This window comes from Cololabis saira, chromosome 1, assembly GCF_033807715.1.
Source record: "Cololabis saira isolate AMF1-May2022 chromosome 1, fColSai1.1, whole genome shotgun sequence".
NCBI lineage: Eukaryota > Metazoa > Chordata > Actinopteri > Beloniformes > Belonidae > Cololabis > Cololabis saira.
Genome location: NC_084587.1, coordinates 9,831,252 through 9,851,821, shown reverse-complemented (window position 1 = coordinate 9,851,821; position 20,570 = coordinate 9,831,252). Strand labels below are relative to the sequence as shown.

Genomic DNA, 20,570 nt, shown 5'->3' with positions numbered 1-20,570 from the left:
TATGTATATTTATAATTGCTCTTTAACTAAACAAAAATATGTTTTATCCGATTACTCGATTAATCGATGGAATTTTCAGTAGAATACTCGATTACTAAAATATTTGATAACTGCAGCCCTAACGTGCAGTATCACGGCTTTTAAAACTTAGATTCAGTCAGAAACGGAGGTGACGGGGGAGCAGTATTTCTACCTACCGGATCTGCCGGTCCTGCGTGAAGGTGGCCACCGCCGTGCCCTGCTGCGTGCTGTTCTGGGCCAGGCTGGTGCTGATCTGCAGGACGTTGGGCTGACCGGGCTGGGAGATCATCATGGTGTTGTAGAGCGGGGCCGACACCGAGCCCTGGTTCTGGGGCTGAGCCTGGCCGGACTGCTGGGTCTGTCTCTGGGGCTGCCGAGCAACGACACAACACAGAACCGCCAGTAAGTAGAAATCACATTTAATTTAAATACTTCTTGTGCTTTAGAGACATTTTTTCCCCTCAGTTAGGGACATTTGACACGACATGAGGAGACTGTAGTGGACTCATTGGGTTTTCTGTGTTGTAAGTTTGGATGCACAAAAATGTAAAGCCGATATGAAATATACTCCTTTATACCCCCCCTTCCCCAATAATAATAATAATTAAAAAAAAACAGTTATTGTATAAGTCCAATACAGTCCTTCTTTAACAATATCCAGTGTAGTTTTTGGTGTAAAATAATGAATTTAAACCATGTGGTTTGAAATAATTCACCATTGCAGTGAGATTCACTCACATAATTAACAACTTCCTCCTTTAGACCAATTCATTTTTTAACATTTATGCTTATATTTTCAGTACAATAACACAGTAAAGTAGTTGCCACTTTCTTTTCATCTATATATCATTGATTTTTACTGTCTGCATTACTTTTATACTTTTAAATGTTTTTATATGATCATTTTTATCTTGTACTCTTATTTGTTGATATTTTTATCTTTTTATTTTTCATTTGCCTACGACTCAGTGCAGTATTTTTACCTTTTTATATTCAACATTGCTTTTATCCTATCTTAGTAGTTGTTCTGTGGAGGAATTTAGAACTGAATTTTTGTCAGGGTTATGTATTATATCACTGCACTTAAATATTTGTGTTTTTTGTTTTATTTGCTGTTGTTGTTTCTCTATTTCTCATTGTTCTTGACATGTTTGTACTGTTACTGTGAAGCACTTTGAGCTGTGATTTTCGTATGAAAGGTGCTATAGAAATAAAGTTTATTATTATTATTATTATTATTATTATTATTATTAGTAAACGGTTTGTGCACCTCAATTTCCCAAAAACAGTTGATGACAGTAATTTACCTTTAAGAAACAGCAATATACTTTTCCCCATTGTGGCATTATTTCATTATTTAAAATTGAGCCGTGAAGAAAATCTGTGTAGACAATACTAATAACTAATAACTAATAATTGTGGATCCACCTTCAGCTGCAATGACAAACTTCTGGAGTTTATGCTCCATTCTTGTTTACGTTGCTTCAGCTCACGAGGAACTGATGGTCCAGCCACAGGATTTCAGTTGGATTGTGGTCTGAACTTTGATCGAGTCATTCCAAAACCTTGTTTTTTTTAATTTTTCAGTAATTCTGACGTAGATTTGATGCTGTATTGAGGATCACTGTCTTGCAGCATGAACCCATCTTGCTAGTTTCCCTCCAGAACTCAAACCATCACGCCTCCACTGCCGTGCTTCACAGTGAGTACAATGCATGGCTGCTGAAACTTCAATGCTTAACATGATCATTTAAAGCCAAACAACTCATGTGTACTTGAGACATTGCTTCAGAAGTCTTGTGGGTTATTCAGATGCAGCTTTGTGAACCTCAGTCTTGTAATTTTGGGACAGAAATAACTTTTATCCTGAAGAGCGTTCCAAGAAACCCGTTCTTTTTCAGCCCTCTAATGGGCCTTTATGGACTTCACGGACTCTGAACTGAACATATTAATAAGTGTTTGAGATGCAGCTCCTGGTTCCTGTATTTTGCTAAGGATTGTGGGGTTTTTAGTTGTTTTTTCCCCACTGCTTTTATCTATAATCCATTACAAACATTAATCAAATGCATTGGTCAAATTAAAAAGTGGATGTGCCAAAATGTCTTCAGTTAATGCAGACAAAACAGAAATATTAGTGTTTGGAGCAAGAAGGAAGATTAAACAGCAGCACTCAGCTTCACGCAGTAAAGCTACAGCCAAATAACCAAGCCATAAATCTGGGAGTGTTTCTGGACTCAGACCTGAACTTTAACAGCCACAATAACACAGTAGTAAAGTCAGTCTGTTATCACCTAAAGCAGTGGTGCCCAACGCCCGGGCTGCGGGTCATTTGGTACCGTTAACCACAATACATACAGTAACCATGGCAACCAAACCCAAGCTGTACATAAATACGGCATAAAATTTGCAAAGAAAACAAATCCTTATCAGCCAGGTGCTTTTTGTGTCAGTTAGGCTCCACTTTAGCATCCCGACACTCATTTAGTCTTGCAGACACAGTTTCTACTGCCGATAAACTTTAACCGTTAAAGTCCGAAGCGCCGGATGTTTACAAGGTCTCGGCTAGACGCCTTCAAAATAAAAGCACTAAATATCGGTCTTCTTAATATATAACAAATAAAATAAAAACCTGGCTTTAAATAACGTTAATGAGAAAACAAACATAAAAACACATTTATAGAAATACTAATATTAAAGGAAATTTACAATTTCCATTATTTTATTTTATTTTTCGAAAATGGTGTTTTATTATTATTTATTATTATTATTATTATTATTATTATTATTATTATTATTATTATTATTATAGAAAAAATACCACCGTTTTTAATGGCGATCTTGTCATTTTATTTAGTTTTTATCAGCTACACCTTTAGATTGGGCCGTGAAAATATTGTCAGACATAAAACCGGTCCTGGTACAGAAAAGGTTGGGGACCACTGACCTAAAGGACATCTGGGGGATTAAAGGGCTGATGTCTCGGCAAGACTTAGAAGAACTTGTGCAGCTTTTATCTTCAGCAGACTGGACTACTGTAACATTGTTCTCACAGGTCTCTCTAAAACACTCATCAACCAGCTGCAGTTAGTCCAGAACGCTGCTGCCCGAGTCCTCACTAAAACCAAGAAAGTGGACCATATAAGTCCAGTTCTTAGATCTTTACACAACCCTCTCTCTGTCCCAGAATAGATGTTAAATCCTGCTCTTGGTTTATAAATCTCTGAATGGTCTCGGAACAAAATACATCTCTGATCTGGTCCATGATGAACCAACCAGAACCCTCACACCTACTTTCTGTACCCAGAGTTAGAACCAAACACGGTGAGGCTTTTAGCTTTTATGCTCCTGTGGAACAAACTCTATAACTCTATGACACTTGTTTTTTTTTCTTTCTTCATGGCTTCCTTTAAAAAATAAATAAATAAATGAATAAATAAATAAATGCATGATTTGTGTTTATATTTGTATAATACTAAGATCAACATTAACTATTTTTCAACTATATATATTAAATATAGTATATAAATATAATTATAATTATATTTATTTTAATTAATTATAATTATAATAAATTAAACAGTTATAATTAACAGTTATAACAAATTATAATTAATTATAAATATATGTATAAATATAATTATTTATATTTATATTAAGTATATAGATATAATTATATAAATTATATACATTAATTTTTTTCTTTGAAATAAAAAAAGAGGGTTACTTCAGAAACCTGACTGCATATTGCTGTTTGTTGCAACCATGTGTAAAGTAGATTATACTACTACTTACTGATTACTTAATATTAAACTGATTTCAGCAGATGCTTTCAAAGCAGTTTAAAAGTTAGTGATGTGTGAAGTAAACATTTCTGTAATTAAGGTGGAAAAAACACATGTGACCTATTTATCATGCAATTTAAGCAGGACAAGGAAATATGTAAACATTTTAACGTCATCCGAACTGACACTAATTTTAACGAGACATCTGCGTGTGTGTGTGTGTGTTAGGAATGGGCGATATTTTACCGTTCACGATATACCGTCAGTGTTTCCCCTAGAATTTTTTTCAGGCCCGGTGGTACCCACCGAAAAAACCCTAAACAGACGAGGCGCGTGGGACGGCATATTGGACATGTGATGTGCAGCAATATAACAAAGTTTTACATTAAAAATCATTGTAGGCCTATATTGGTGAATGATATCACTTGAATGAAATCATTAGACTTCATCTAACCTTTAACCAAAGTGTCATGGGACTGAAAGGCTGCAGTGTGCTGGTCTGACCCCATATTAGCATTGAGCACATCTTTTCTATATATTTCAGAGGGATCTCTATGAAAAGCTTGTGCTGACGGCATATGCCACAAAACATCCCTATTCACAATTGAGATTATATCAGTTATAAATAATTTAAACATTGTAGAAGATTTTTTTACCCGTTTTGTTATAACAGAGTTACATGCATTTGACTGGGGAAAAAATGAACCTTTAGTGGTTCTAGTGGAAAGACAATGTATTGTCTGTGTTATTTTCATCATTATTGCTTACCAAAAAAAGAAGCTCAATCGGAACAAAAATGTAAGCTAAACAACAAGCAGAACCTACGGCGTAGGGTACGCGGCGACGCGCAACGTACGGTGCGTGTCGCCGCGTACCCTACGCCGTAATTCTGCGGTAGTGTAACGCAGAACCATAAATCAGCCACGCCAAGTTGAATTGGTATTATCTTTATCGTCATTTTTATCGTTATCGGGATAAATGCCAGAAATTATCGTGATACATTTTTTAGTCCATACCGCCCATCCCTAGTGTGTGTGTGTGTGTGTGTGTGCGTGCGTGCGTGCGTGCGTGCGTGCGTGCGTGCGTGCGTGTGTGAGCAGGTATCCCACCTGTGCGAGTGTGTTGCTCTGCTGCTGTAAGCTCTGTTGATGGGGAGGAGGCTGCTGCTGGATGGTGAGTTGCAGCGTTCCTGAATGGACGGGATTAACCGCCGTCTGCTGGACCTGACTGGTCATAGCCGGCGTCTGCTGGACCGCCCCCACCTGAGGGAGCTGCACGTTCATCGCTCCACCCTGCTGCTGCAGCAACATCTGGAATTAAACATCAAACGTCAAAACAGCGGTCAGAACATCTTGACTTTGACTTACTACAGGATTTCCTTTATTGGTAACAAAAGAATGAGCTACAGAAGAGAAATGATCTCTACAGGTTACACATTGGAGCAGTCTACTACAGGACTGTCTCAGAAAATTAGAATATTGTGATAAAGTTCTTTATTTTCTGTAATGCAATTAAAAAAACTAAAATGTCATACATTCTGGATTCATTACAAATCAACTGAAATATTGCAAGCCTTTTATTATTTTAATATTGCTGATTATGGTTTACAGTTTAAGATTAAGATTCCCAGAATATTCAAATTTTTTTGAGATAGGATATTTGAGTTTTCTTAAGCTGTAAGCCATAATCAGCAATATTAAAATAATAAAAGGCTTGCAATATTTCAGTTGATTTGTAATGAATCCAGAATGTATGACATTTTCGCATTACAGAAAATAAAGGACTTTATCACAATATTCTAATTTTCTGAGACAGTCCTGTTATCCCCATTGTCCGGGAATGAGGGAAAAAAAGACAGATAATGAATGATTCAAGTCCTGGCATGGGTCTGGTCAAACCAGATCCTTGTTAAATCCTAGTTTATCCCCCACTCCCAAAAAAACATCTGCTTATTTTGTTCAAACTTGATGTGATTTTTCTAAGGCAAACCTCAATACTTCACATTTGGTCCTGTTTTCCTTTGTATTTCTACTAAAACTGTCAAATCTAGTTGTGCATCCTGTTTCCTTAAATGTAATCTTCTATATGTTAACTGTTTTCCATCCATCCATCCATTCATTTTCTATACAGGTCGCCAGTCTATCACAGATCGGCAGTTTTCCATCTATTCAAGATGTATTTGATGCAGTGGCTGCTTCTCCACTTAAGCAAATGCCAAAGTGCTTAATTAAGAAACCTAACAGCAAAAAATGACATGCAGAGTCAAAGTGTTCCTCATTTTAATGGTTTCTGTATTTTGCTGAGATGCAGGAAAGATGTACAAACAGTGCCACCTTGTGGCCAAAAGTAGAATGATATAAATGTTTACGAGTCAAGAGCTTTCAATTGGAAGGGTGTACTTTTGTGATTGCTCAACTGACATTTTGATGTAGGTTGTGAAATCCTGGTTTCACATTAAGAATCTTGTGGGAAAATCCTCGCAAGGTCTTGCAACACTGGCTGACAGATTCTTGAATCAAAAACCTTCTCCGGTTCTTTTAATTTCAATGTTTTCTTCTAATTCTAAGCCTGACCTGTATGCCCTGGCCCTGGACTCTCTGCAGCTGCTCCTGGATGTGTCTGAGCTCGTCCTGCTGCCGCTGGATGTTCGCCTGGATCAGCCTGGTCCTCTGCTCCAACTGGTCCTTGAGATGCTGCATGGCGTTCACCTGCGCCGAGAACTCCATCACCGGCTGGAGGTGGTGGGAAAGAGAGGAGGAGGAGAGGGAAGCTGATGCTCTGATGCTTCTGACATCACACAAGCAAATTTGGGCAGCACATTAACAATGTTACTACCGCTTTACCAAACTTCAACGTCATTACAAATTAGGGGTGTAACGATACACTAATCTCACGATACAGTACGATACACGATATTGAGGTCACGATAACGATACGATATTATAGCAGTATTTTTTTAACAACCTTAAATGAGGAACATATGACTGGAAAAAATTGTCTTTTATTTGAAAGACACAAAATACAAAACAATGCTGTGTGTTTGCCCTATTGTTACAGTTTGTAATGCTTTATAACTGTTTAAGTTTTAAAGAGAAAGCCAGGCCAACCATTTTCCACAAACTGAACTAACAGTAAATGTCAGGTTTGCATTATGATCTTCAGTTTCAGACAAGTAAAAATATTTTGCCACAAACTGAATAGTTTCTCTCATGTATGATTTGACTTTTATCTTTTCCAGAAATTTAACAACTAAAATTAAATAAATAAATAAAAGTAAATAAATACATACAATTTTACATCATGAAACATATTGATTCATGCTCACCTTATAAGTGTAAGAGGAGATTTATTTTTGTTAAGAAGGTTATTTTGGTAATTCAGGGTTCATTATTTTATAGATATATTCTTTATATTCTGATGTAAATCAGGGACTATAATGACACTAGTCAGTTTATCTGTAGTGATTAGTCTGTTTTAGATTGGGCGGAGTGATACGCCACAGTACGGCACTAGGTGATGTGTTGATGTTCTAAAATCCTACGCTGTTGAGGGACAGTAAAGTACACTGGAACTCAGCAGAAGTTGTCCCCGTGTTTATCCTACTCAGGACCCCAAAAAGGTTTAATTTAATAAGGTAAGGCTTAACTCTACACCAGCCTTATATAAGTAAAGGTTCAGAGCTCAAAACGGGACCGCAAAACGGTACTAGTTTCTTCTAAGCGGAGTAAGATTTTGGTCCGCGGGTCGAGGCGCGGTCGGCACGCGTGGTCGGATGCGCGTTTCTAGTCAACACAATAGATTAATATTAATAACCCAATATCGCGATACAGTTTGTCACCTCCACGACACATTTCGTGACGTTTTTGTATCGCGAAATTTCGTGGCACGATATATTGTTACACCCCTATTACAAATCTAAGTATATATCTAGGTCTATCTAGGTATATAAAATAACAAAAACAATGGGAAAGCATATTTTTTCCGAGAAAATAATTTGTTTGTGATATGTTCATTTTAACAAGAAAACTCCTGCACACCTTCTTCTCATCGTACTCGTGTTTATTAGGGCAACGTTTCGGTGACCGAAACGATGGCCTAATTAACACAAGTTTTCTTGTTAAAATTGGTTGCAGCTTTCCTCCTCCGACGCACCTTTCTGCAAATCCGGTGTGCAAAAAGTTTTCTACTTGTGATATATTCATAAAATCAATCAGATTTTTACCTGTACGTTTGTCTGAAGCTGCTGTGGTTGTTGCTGCTGCTGCTGTTGTTGTTGTTGTTGTTGTTGTTGTTGTTGCTGCTGCTGCTGCTGCTGGTGCTGCTGCTGCTGCTGAGTGATCATGCCCGGGTTGACACTCTGCCCCGTTGTCTGAGAGCTCATAGACTGTAAATAAAATAGAAAAGGTCATGACAACTGAGGTTCATGAAAATTTACTAACCCTGCGTTATGACACCACGATACACTTGCACCTTGGTACCGCTGCACTCCGGCCCTCGAGGTTTTAATTCCCGCTGTAAGGGGGCCGTAAATCAAAAAGCTCTTTGTGCTTCTCCGTTCTCATGATTTACCTTTTGTCAGCAATGTCAGCAAATTTTTATTCTATTTCTAGAGGCCAGTCACATGAGAAGAATTGTGTCAGGGCTTTTGGCCCGTCGTGTCCCACCTGGCTGCTGATGGACGAGCGCCGCTGTGATGTCATCTCCATGGTGGAGGCCAGAGACTGCCGGGGCGGCGTGGCTGTGTCCATGTGCATTTTGGGAGCTGTTGCTGCAGGAGACGTAATTACTGATGAAACAACAGTCATATTCAGAAGCCGGCTGATTACATTATCTCATCGCTCCACAACAAAAAATGTCACCGATTCCTCTGTGATAATGCGAGTCACGATGACGGTCCGTGTACTTCGCGGCCATCCGTTTTTTGTTTTGAAATGACAAAATAAAAATAGAGAAATAATCCAAAATAGTCCGTTCCCCATATTTTGTTTTGAAAAAAAAAACGGAAACGGAAAACGGATCGTTATCGGTAAGTCTTCTGGTCAATCTTTTGGTCATTGGATTTTTCCATCATGAGTGGGAATCAAAAAACAAAAAACGATTGGTTTATTTGATTTTCCTTTTAAAACAAAAAACAAATATTGAATTACACTGCATTTTTTCTTTTTTTGTGTTAATATGATTTAACAAAGTTTCAAAATACGCTTTTACTTTCGTTTTCTATTTCATATAAGAAAAATGAAATCAATAGTCAACAGGAACGAAAAAACGAACCAAAAACAACCGTTTATTCATATTCGTGCACCGGAAGTTACAGATGGAGGACAATAATTTTGATGTTTTATTTGATTAATTAAACTGCATTATTTTTCTGTTTCATATGTTTTGATCTTTTGTCTGCATTCTAATCACATATTTGTATGACACAGGCTAATCCAGATGCGTATGTCTCCTGACATTTCAGTGCACTAATTGTGGATTACACCTGCGTTTTTCCTTCCCTCCTCTTTTCTGTCAGTGTGCAGTTGAGGCAGTTATGCCGTCTTTCATTGATTAGAAAAAAAAAATCAGTGTTACAACTTTTCTTTTCACTACTATTAGGCTACGAACATGACATGTCCTTTTGACGAGGATCCAATTGATGCAGGTGGAGCATTAATCCACAGAGAATTTAATATAGTCTTACGTTGAGAGCTGATCATTAGACCACGCATAGGCCTAGATGTATTATCATATTTAGTAAAAATCTACTTTAAATTATGTAATTGATTACAATCACTTCTTGTGAGTAAATACTTTTGTTTGGACTTTTAAACGTCTGTAGGCTCTGCTAATTCTCTCTCTCTCTCTCTCTCTCTCTCTCTCTCTCTCTCTCTCTCTCTCTCTCTCTCTCTCTCTCAGACTTCCTTAACTCAGACGTCGTTGTGCATTTATAAAATTATTCATAGCCTAATATAGCCTATTATATTATCTTATAAGCTATTAGGGCCTGTATATTTCGTTGTCTGTGTTGTGGTAATTGATGCGCGCTGCGTGACCGTTTACTATTTAGGCCACTCAGTGTCAGACCTGAGCCAAAATTTATGAATGAAGATTGAATGACACAATGAGTGACGTGTTTTTCCACCTACATGAACTGTCTGACAGTTAACCTGATGAAGGTCACAGCCAAACGTTGTAACAATTATAGCACGACCTTCGGCATAATGGACTGTCGGCATATTGTAGCCTATTCTAGTTTTTTTTTTTTTATTATTATTTTTCCGTGCTTTTCACGACCCTTCTCCCGGTAGAAACATGGAGGCTGCAGTGGAAATCATGAATGACCGTCTTGACATTGTTGTAGCTGCAAATGCATGTAGTTCAAATCCATCAGAAGAGTGAACTTTCACATGATATTGAGATGCTAACATGAAGCAGCCTGTGGTAAAGAACATTTTTCTATCTTTTAACAAGCTCTAGAACTGACGTCAGCCCATTATCCCCACAACAAATGACCGCAGTCCCGTTGCTGCTTTGACCTGGTGTTTACTGTTGCTATGACAACTGTAGCTACATCTGGGGGCGTAATGTCAGTAAATACGAGTAAAATACATGCCTCGCGTATAGTGTGAATGCACCGCAGAAAACATGGGGGGGGGAATAGTAGCTTAGAGCAGGGTTTCTTAACCTTTCTGACCTTGGGGCCCAATTTTTTCAGTACAGAGTGGCCCGGGGCCCGTTAAATATTAACACTGTATAGCAGGGGTATTCAACTAAAACTTTAAGAGGTCCATTTAGAGAAAATTTACTCAAGCGAAGGTCCAGAACATCATAATATATATATATATATATATATATATATATTCAAGTAGCCTCATAGTTGTATCAACATCTGCATCTGACTGTTATATTAAAAAAGTACATATTTGCCAATTAACATGTGTAACTTGAATTACACATATTTTTTTCTCTTAAAAATAAAATAGATTTTATTTTATTTTTCAAATGCTATCTTATTTTATTTCTTTACCAGCAGTTTGAAGTTCCCCTTTTCTTTGTTAATTGTCTCAACACATTTTTATAATAAATTAATATAAACACATCTTAACAATTGAACAGTTTTGCAGTTTTTCTTTCTTCCCCTGTTATAATCTTATGACTTTCTGTCGTTCAGTGAGAGAACTGAGCTCTAATTTCTCCTGCCAGGACTTTAAATCTGGGCTGGATGGTGTCAGGTTCTCATGCACATGTGAAGGTGCTCATTGATGAGCCTGGAACGATATTTAGTTTTAATTATGTTCACTGTGGAGAAAGCTGCTTCACAGCTGTATGTGGACCCAAACATGTTTAAGATGGTCAGCTTATTTTCTGTGACTTCAGTTCAGACTTGAGTGGATATGTTTGATGAAAAACTTTTGCACTTTGAACGCCACGGTCTCTGAACGTATGAGACACTGGTTTTGTCCCAGTGGGAAGACTGAACCAGGATGAATCTGTCCATTCCGGGTTGAACTTCCCTTTCCACCTGTTAGGCTTCTCATCTCTGTAAGAGTCCAGCTAATTACAGTATTTTGACGACCATACGGCGCCGTGTGGAAAGACGCACCCTCAGTTTTGTGTCATTTCTGGATTTAAAACAGCGCGCCGTGTGGAAAGGCGCACACACAAGTGTGCATATTTAAAAATAGAGCGGGAACAAAACTTATTTTGATTTTGCTTTATGTTATTTACATTAATAAGTTGTCAGGACTGCGCGTGTCGGATTTCATCCGAGCCTGATCAGCTGAGGACGGGCAGTAGCCCGCAGCTCTCATGGCCGTGCTGCAGCCGTGTCACTTTCCAAACGCTTTTGCGAGCCCGAACAACAGTCATGTCAAGCAGACACGTCAGCCCTGCATTTACATCTACAATCCTTCAGTAGTAACGACGGAGCCGCCCGAGCGGCTCCGACCTCCCCGGCCACGGGGACGCGTCAGGATAAATGATAACGCCGCGCTCGCTCGCTCTGGGCGCAGACCCAAGTAATCGATCCCTGATCCTGGCGGATCTAAACGTACTCTGTGCAAAATGAAGGATTTTCTCTGTAAATACACAACATTTCTCTTACTATTACACGTACAGCTAGCTGAGTGTCTTCTTCTCCTCATTTGGTCGGGAGTTGCTATGCAGTCCCGCGGCCCCCGCGGCCCACACGTACAAAACAGATTTTTTTTTTGCGGCCCACTAGATGGCGCTCGCGGCCCAAGTGTGGGCCGCGGCCCTATGGTTAAGAATCACTGGCTTAGAGTGGCTGGCTCGAGTGGGACGGGGTGGTACAGAACAACTTCCCCTGGAGAGAATTGTCACAGGAATGCCTGTCAAATATCCAGAACTAAGTTCACTCGGTTGTAAATGCCAGCTTCCGGTGCACGAATATGAATAAACGGTTGTTTTTGGTTCGTTTTTTCGTTCCTGTTGACTAGTGATTTCATTTTTCTTATATAAAATAGAAAACGAAAATAAAAGCGTATTTTGAATCTTTGTTAAATCATATTAACACAAAAAAAGAAAAAATGCAGTGTAATTCAATATTTGTTTTTTGTTTTAAAAGGAAAATCAAATAAACCAATCGTTTTTTGTTTTTTGATTCCCACTCATGACGGAAAAATCCAATGACCAAAAGATACACTGACCGGATAACGATCCGTTTTCCGTTTTTTTGTTATCAAAACAAAAGATGGGAAACGGATTATTTTGGATGATATCTCTATTTTTATTTTGTAATTTCAAAACAAAATACGGATGGCCGCGAAGTACACGGACCCGATAACGCTAATTGACCTCATGCAAGTGCGTGCGACTACGTGAGTGTACGTACAAGTGCAAGTGTTGTCGGAGACGTGCGATGAGGACTTGCGGGAACTCCGCGAGGAGGTCGAGGGCGTTCGGCTGCGGTCGAATCTCTCCAGAGCTTCCTTCAGGCTGGAGGTGTTGAGCTGCGACTCGGAGCCGGAGTCATGACCCTGGAGATCAGAAACCAGCAGAGATGAGGAGACAGCAACGTGGCAGCGGCATCCTCAGGAGTCAAACTTTGTGCAAAAAACAGCCCCATTCACATAACGAGTAAATTTGTGGTCAATTTAAGAGTTAGATAAAGTTATTGTGAACGGAACTTACTGAGTTCCTTCTTCGAAAGGTTAACGAGAGGACTAAAAAGGTTTTCACCTCCCGGTGTCCTTGACACAGCATATTAAAACCAAGTCCAGGAGCTTTATATTATGTATTATATTATATTATATTATATAGTACAGGTACAGGATAAGTACAGGACTGCCCCAGAAAATTTGAATATTGTGATTTTCTGTAATGCAATTACAAAAACAAAAATGTCATACATTCTGGATTCATTACAAATCAACTGAAATATTGCAAGCCTTTTATTATTTTAATATTGCTGATCATGGCTTACAGCTTAAGAAAACTCAAATATCCTATCTCAAAAAATTTGAATATTCAAGGAATCTTAATCTTAAACTGTAAGCCATAATCAGCAATATTAAAATAATAAAATGCTTGCAATATTTCAGTTGATTTGTAATGAATCCAGAATGTATGACATTTTAGTTTTATTTAATTGCATTACAGAAAATAAAGAACTTTATCACAATATTCTAATTTTCTGAGACAGTCCTGTATTATGTATATTGGTAAATACAGATTATTAATCAGTCTGTTTTAATTTCCCAAAGCCTGAAACAACAAATGCATTAAGAGTTTCCACACTTGATCTGTTGAGGCTTCAGCTGATGAGACTTTGCAAAATTAAAGTAAATAAATAAATGAAATGTCCATTACTTGAGATTATGCCTCACCTTATCAACCGCGGCCTCTGGATTAGACTCTTCAATTCCCAGCTCCCGGCGCTGTTCTGCTCTGACTTCTGCATAGCTGCGTTTGAGACAAAAGGAGGATTTTCTCAGAACAAAATCAGTGGAGGACGGAGGGCGGAGGATGAGACGAGCTTCGTCTGCCTGTACCTGACCACCGTGTGCGTGCAGACGATGAACTCGGGCCGAGAGTTCCACTGGTGATATGTGATGTAGTAGTGCGTCTGCAGCCAAATCCACTGTTGGCCTTTAGTGAGGAATCGGTAGTAGCAGGACTTCCCTTTACCGTACTGCATCACTGAACGGGGAGACACGAGCAAAGTTGTTACCGAGGTCAAGCAGAGAAAAGTTTCCCGGGGAGAAACTCCACTGGGTGAGAAAAATGTGAGCCCTCACAGTGTTCGTGACATTTGGCCAGCGTCTCCAGGTCGTCCACGTGGTAATAGTCGTACCCCGACGTTCCCAGAACCTCGAAGGGCAGGTAGCCTATGATTGGTGGAGCTCTGGAGAGAGAAACAAAAAAAAGGCACGTCACTCTCATTTGCTGATGTGAGACTGCGCTGACTAGCGGGGGGATTAGCTCAGTCTAAGCCCCAAAATTAAGAATTAGACTCATTTTTACATCAAAGCTGGAAGATCTGGAAGATGCTCTGCTTGTTACCAGGTCTTTAATAAAACTGACAGACGTGATTTAATGGCTGATAGATGTTGTTGCACGGGGCATGTGTGTGTGGAAGTTAAGAGTGATCTCTGGTAAAAAATTAGGATTCGCATTCGTAAGGAGTACACGACGCTCAGCACGATGTGCAACTTGTTTCAATATTCAGTTTGTAATCTCACTTTAAGCTGTAAAGCTCCCCTACAGAGACACTTGAGTCTAGTTTCTGTTAGCGGGGACCCCGAGAACGGTACCAGGTAACCCCCTAACCTCCTGTCTACCGTAGCGTTGCCACTACAGCGTGAGACCCCGGTAAAGGCTGAGGTATGGTTCTGCGTCACACCGACGCAGAGCACACGCCGCAGCCGTGACGCCGTGCTGAACCCTTCTGACTTCTCCGTCTCTCCATTTGGTCGCGGTGCAGTACCCCCCGCGGCCACTAGTTAGCGATCTTTTTCTGAATGGTTTATCCGACTTTTTCCGGTCACAGTAAATCAAAGAAATTCTCTCTCTTTTTTTTATTCTCTCTCTTTTTTTTATTTTCTCTATTTCTTTTTCTATCATGTTTAGAATTATCTCCCTCCCCCCCACCTCACTCCCTTTCCCCTTTTTTTTTCTTTTTTCCCTCTATGTCCCACTCTGCTGCACTTTCTTTCTCGGTTTGGTAAATTGGTACAAACACACATTTCACACATCTAGAATAACATGGCACACACACATACAACAGCTTTTCATGCAACATTACCACTTACATATAATGTTACTTTCAATGATTGGATTATGGATAAATTAAAGTTTGTCACCTGGAACGTAAACGGAGCCGGGAACACGGCAAAGAGATTAAAACTTCTTAACCAGATACAAACTCTGCAGGCAGACATTGTCCTACTGCAAGAAACTCATTTAGTTAAAGCTTCGGTAGATGCATTGGCCACGGCACAATTTCCGCATGTTTTTTCCGCCTGTTACAACTCCAGACAAAGAGGGGTAGCAATTCTCATTAATAAAAGAGTAAATTTCACCGTAAAGGACACTCACATTGACTCAGAGGGTAGATATTTAATTTTAGTCTTGCAAATTCAAAGCTTGAATTTATGTATTTCTAATGTATATGGTCCAAATGTTGATGACTCCTCGTTTTTTCACTCTTTTTTCACCTCACTTTCTGCTCACCTAGACAACACAGTCATCATCGGAGGAGACTTCAACATGGTTCTGGACCCTGGAGTGGACAGGCTCAGTAATGCAGGCGGACACAGGAGTTGGCAGTCAGCAAGTATTGTTAAGCAATACATGAATGATCTGGGTCTTTGCGATACATGGCGCTCTCTACACCCAACCCTTAGGAACTACACTTTTTTCTCAGCCGTTCATCACTCATATTCTAGGTTAGATTATTTTTTAGTCAGTAGCTCTCTGATGAGAGATATCTCAGAATCACAAATTCACCCAATCATTATTAGCGATCACGCACCTGTTTCTTTCACTCTGGGGAAGAGGGGGAGCGTATCATCCTCCAAAGTTTGGAGATTTAATACATCATTGCTCAAAGACCCCGACTTTATTAATTTTTTTAAGAAAGAATGGGATATATTTTTACAAAATAACGTCCAGCCGGAAATATCAGCGAGCGTTCTATGGGAAGCAGGAAAAGCAGTAATGCGAGGCAAAATAATTTCCTTTTCTTCAAATAAGAAAAAAAAAGACAACTTAAAAACAAAAGAATTAGAATGTGAAATAAAGACGCTAGAGGAGGCCTTCCAGACCTCTGCAGACGAACGTATCCTTAACAGAATAAGGAAAACTAAAATAGAATTAAATAAAATAATTGACGCAAAAACACAGTTTCTAGTACAAAGGCTTCGCCTGGAAAACTTTGCACATGCTAACAGATCGGGAAAATACTTAGCCAATCAATTAAAAATAAACAAAGAAAAAACAACCATAACATCCATTAAGGACCAGTCAGGGGGAGTTACACATGACCCCTGTTTAATAAATTCAGTCTTTAGAGACTTTTACTGTAAATTATACTCGTCACAAATTGAACCATCTGATCAATCCATTAATGAGTTTCTTGGAGACATTAATCTGCCGAAGTTACATCAGGAACAGGTTACGAATTTAGACTCACCGCTCTCAATAGGAGAACTCCATGAAGCTCTTCAACATATGCCCAATAATAAAGCTCCGGGCCCAGATGGTTTCCCAGCTGAATTTTACAAGGAATTCTGGAGCATATTAGCACCAACATTTTATAAAATGATTCTAAATGCTAGGGAGAATAAAAGCTTACCCTTAAATATGAACTCTGCTAATATTAGTCTTTTATTAAAACCGGACAAGGATCCCTTGCTCCCATCGAGCTACCGCCCAATTTCATTGATAAATGTAGACCTTAAAATAATTAGCAAGGCCATTACTGAACGTCTGAAAAGAGTCACCCCTTCTATTATACATCCGGATCAAACAGGCTTCATTAAAGGTAGACATTCGTCTACTAATATTCGCAGATTATTAAATATTATAGACTATTCGAGTATCAATAAACAGGAGACTACTATTATATCCTTAGACGCGGAAAAAGCATTTGATAAGGTAAATTGGAAGTTTCTATTGGCAACTTTGCATAAATTTGGATTTGGCGAATCTTTCATTGACTGGATAAAAATATTATACAGCTCTCCCAAGGCACGTGTAAGGACAAATGATCAAATCTCTACAAGTTTTACCTTGCAAAGAGGCACTAGACAGGGTTGCCCTCTCTCTCCCTCATTATTTGCAATATTTATTGAACCTTTAGCAGCAGCTATTAGACAAAATCAAAACATTAAAGGTATACAATGTAAAATATTAGAGCACAAAATAAGTCTTTATGCGGATGACGTACTCCTCTTCCTCCAGAACTCACGATCTTCACTATCACAGACAATTGCACTTATAGAGGGATTTTCATCTCTGTCTGATTATTCTATTAATTGGTCTAAATCCACTGTTTTGTGTGTTAACTGCAATTTTAGGAATATAACCAATACTCAATTACAATCAGGGAACATTAGATATTTAGGCATAAACATCTCCCCTAGGCTGTCAGAGTTAATAAAATTAAATCATGTTCAGCTTATAAAGAAAATAGAAGATGATCTTTCCAGATGGAGCTCTCTCCCCATTTCGCTCATGGGTAGAATAGCCACCATTAAAATGATGGTTTTACCAAAAGTAAATTATTTTTTCTCAATGATACCATGCAAACCCCCTCTTTCCTGGTTTAAATCGTTGGACTCATATGTATCAAAATTTCTGTGGAAAAATAAAACTCCACGTATTAGTTTAAAGACATTGCAAAAATCCAAAGAATATGGAGGTTTAGAATTACCTAATTTTCAGTATTACTTCATAGCCAGTAAGTTACAGTATATTGTAAAATGGTCAAAAGATCATCCTTTAGATAGTTAATGGCTGGACTCAGAGCAAGTGTTTTGTAATGAACTAGAAATCTCAGAGTTACCATTTATTAGTCAAAGTATCAAACGTCATCAATGTTTCAAAAGCATTAATATTAGCACAACTTTATCAGCTTGGTGGGAATTTCTTAAAATAGCTAAAATTTCACTTTTTCCATGTGACCGTACACCCATATGGAACAACCCAGACATCGTGAAAAATGATAAAAAGATGGTTAACTTCGTTCAATGGAGAGATCAAGGAATACGGTACTTACAGCACGTAATTGTAGGAGGACAGTTTGTACCTTTCAATACACTTATTGTTCAATACGGAGTTAGCAGGAATAAATTTTTAGAGTATCAACAACTTAAGGCAATAATAAATAAAACATACAAAATTAGCCAATTAGATTTACAACTTCCCGCTAAGATAATAGATTTATTGAATCTAAGCACTTTAAAGTTGTTATCAAAACTCTACAGGTTAGTGTCTAAACTGGACGATTCAGTCTCTCTCCCGATCTCTAAGTGGGAGGTGGATCTCTCTCTTAATACCGACCAGTTTTCTTGGTCACAAATATGCTTAAATACGTTTACTATGACTAAAAACCCAAACCTACAACTTATACAGTACAAAGTTCTTAATAGAATACATTATACTGGACAAAGGATGTTCCAGATGGGCTTTGTCACCTCTAATATCTGTTCACAGTGCACAGAGAACACCCCAGATAATTATATGCATGCTTTATGGTTCTGTACACCGGTACAGAGGTTCTGGAAGGAGATTTGTGAGGATTTATCCACATGGATCAACCACAGAATCCCAGTGTGCCCCACGGTATGTATATTAGGTCACCTGGGAGACACTCAAATAGATCCTAATTGGACACACCGGGTTCTCACTGCCTTATGTATCGCAAAGAAAACCATTCTAGTAAATTGGAAACAAAAATCCAGTTTATGTATCAACCATTTTAGGAATCTTTTATCAGATCATATTAGTAGTGAGATAATGTCTGCCTCCACTGAACAACATTCGGCTGAATTGCACTCTCTGTGGTCCCCGTTTATTGGCTTCGTTACCTAGTGGGGGCGGGGGGGGTGGTGATCTCGTAGCCCTTGGGGTTGGGGGTCGGCTTGGGGGGTCTGGGGCGCGGGCCTCTGGTGGCCCCTGGGGGGCAGTGGGGGGGGCCGCGGGGCCCTGTCCCTAGCCGGTGGGGGCCTTGGGGGCCTGTGGGGGGGGTTACCTCATGGCGGTGGGGGGGGGTGGCTGGGGAGGGCTCGGGCGGGGGGCTGTGGCTGGGGCGTCTCCGGGCCTCCCGGGGGGGGCGGGGCCGTGGACGTGGGGGTCCCACCCGGAGGGCCCGGCCCTGCCTGGGTGGGGGGTGGCTGTCTGCGCTGGGGGGGCATTGCTGCCTTGGTCCTCCGTCGCTGGGCGGGGGCCAAGTGCCCCTGCGGATGTGGGGACTCCGGGACCCTTGGGATGTCCGCCGGGGTGGCCTCGGGGGGGGGGGGGTGGGGCCGGGTCCGGGGAGCGGGCCTCCCCTGACCGGGGGGTGCACGGGCGGGCGCGACGGCGGGGTGGCACCATTCCCAGGTATCTATGTCTTATGTTGTCAGTATGAATGGGAGGATGTTGGACCGTTTCCCCCTCCGTCTGGGGGCTCCGGCGGCGCCGGGGGCGCCCTTGGGGGTGCGGTGGGGCCCTTGCCCGGCTCGGGGGGCCGGCCCCCGTCTACTGGACGGCCGGTGGGGGGACGCGGGTGTCTTATCAGGGCCGGCTTTGCTGGTCCTGCTTCCTGGCTTCGGCCTCCGCTCCCCCTCTTGCCCCCCCTACACGATTCATACGCACATAGGCGAAAGGCGGGGGGTCCGGGTCGTGGGGGGCACTGTCCCGCGGGGCCTGGCACTCCCCGCCTCACGGTTTTAACAGCAAAATAGACACTGCACATTCAACACTTAATAAATACATTTGACAAGGACACGTAGTTCGGGAGGGGGGGGGGTCTGTGTCAATCGATACTTGGCCCTCCCTCCTCCCTGTTTTTATGGCATTAATCACATGCACTCAACACAAGGGGCGGGAGGGGGTCCCACATCACCCGCGTTCCCTCACCGGCCTGGGCCTGGGACGGGTGGGTCGGGTTACCCGGGCCTGGCGGGGCCTGGCGGGGCCCGCCGTGCAGGGTCCTGCCATGGAGGATTTGAGCCTCCATTGGCAGGACATCAAAAACTTAATAATTTATCAATATTATATTATACAAAGATGGTTATTATTATTATTATTATTATGTATAGTATATTATATTATTATTAGTATAGATATCGGATAGGTGAATGGATGAATGAATGGGATGCCTGGGTCTGAGGCCCTCCGTTGTCAGGCCTGCGCGGGTGTCGCCTTGTTGGGGGGTTCCCTCTCTCCGGGCCCGTCTCCGGTCCCCCCCGCTGCCTCTACGGCGGGGCGCCCCTCTGGTCTTGGAGGGCCACTTTCGTGGGGGACGGGTGCGCCTGCCCGCGTCGGCGGCCGGGGCGGCTCTGTCTCTCCGGGCGGGCTGGCCCCCTGCCGGGTGGGGGTCGTTGGCCTGAAGGGTGAGGGCCTCCTGGCCGCGTGTCCGGCCCGGACCGGGTGGCCGGGGATTGCCTGGGTCGCGGTCCGCCGCCGCGGGATCCCTGGCTGCTTCTTTCCGCGCCGTGGGGGCCCCGCCCGCGGGCCCCCTCGGCCGCCGCCGGGTGGGGGGGGGGCCTCGCAGGCGGTGGGTTGCCTCCCTCCTACTTCTCCCCTCTGTGGGGTTGCCGGTGGCCTGGGTTCCGG

At 41.2% G+C, this 20,570-nt stretch overlaps 1 protein-coding gene across 4 annotated transcripts in view; it reads right to left on the bottom strand.

Moving 5' to 3' along the window:
* The window catches only part of clockb (clock circadian regulator b), a 57,913-nt gene that overhangs the window by 10,218 nt on the left and 27,125 nt on the right, over positions 1-20,570 (bottom strand). For 2 of the 4 annotated variants that reach the window (XM_061735696.1, XM_061735786.1), the window contains exons 13-21: positions 14,045-14,151; positions 13,799-13,946; positions 13,634-13,709; positions 12,640-12,784; positions 8,468-8,589; positions 8,026-8,187; positions 6,377-6,535; positions 4,913-5,113; positions 198-391 (exon numbers count right to left, since the gene is read on the bottom strand). In XM_061735696.1, the coding sequence (XP_061591680.1) occupies positions 198-391; positions 4,913-5,113; positions 6,377-6,535; positions 8,026-8,187; positions 8,468-8,589; positions 12,640-12,784; positions 13,634-13,709; positions 13,799-13,946; positions 14,045-14,151 (1,314 nt within the window). The remainder of the gene's footprint in view (positions 1-197; positions 392-4,912; positions 5,114-6,376; positions 6,536-8,025; positions 8,188-8,467; positions 8,590-12,639; positions 12,785-13,633; positions 13,710-13,798; positions 13,947-14,044; positions 14,152-20,570) is intronic. The other 2 variants (XM_061735873.1, XM_061735961.1) reach the window with 1 other exon arrangement.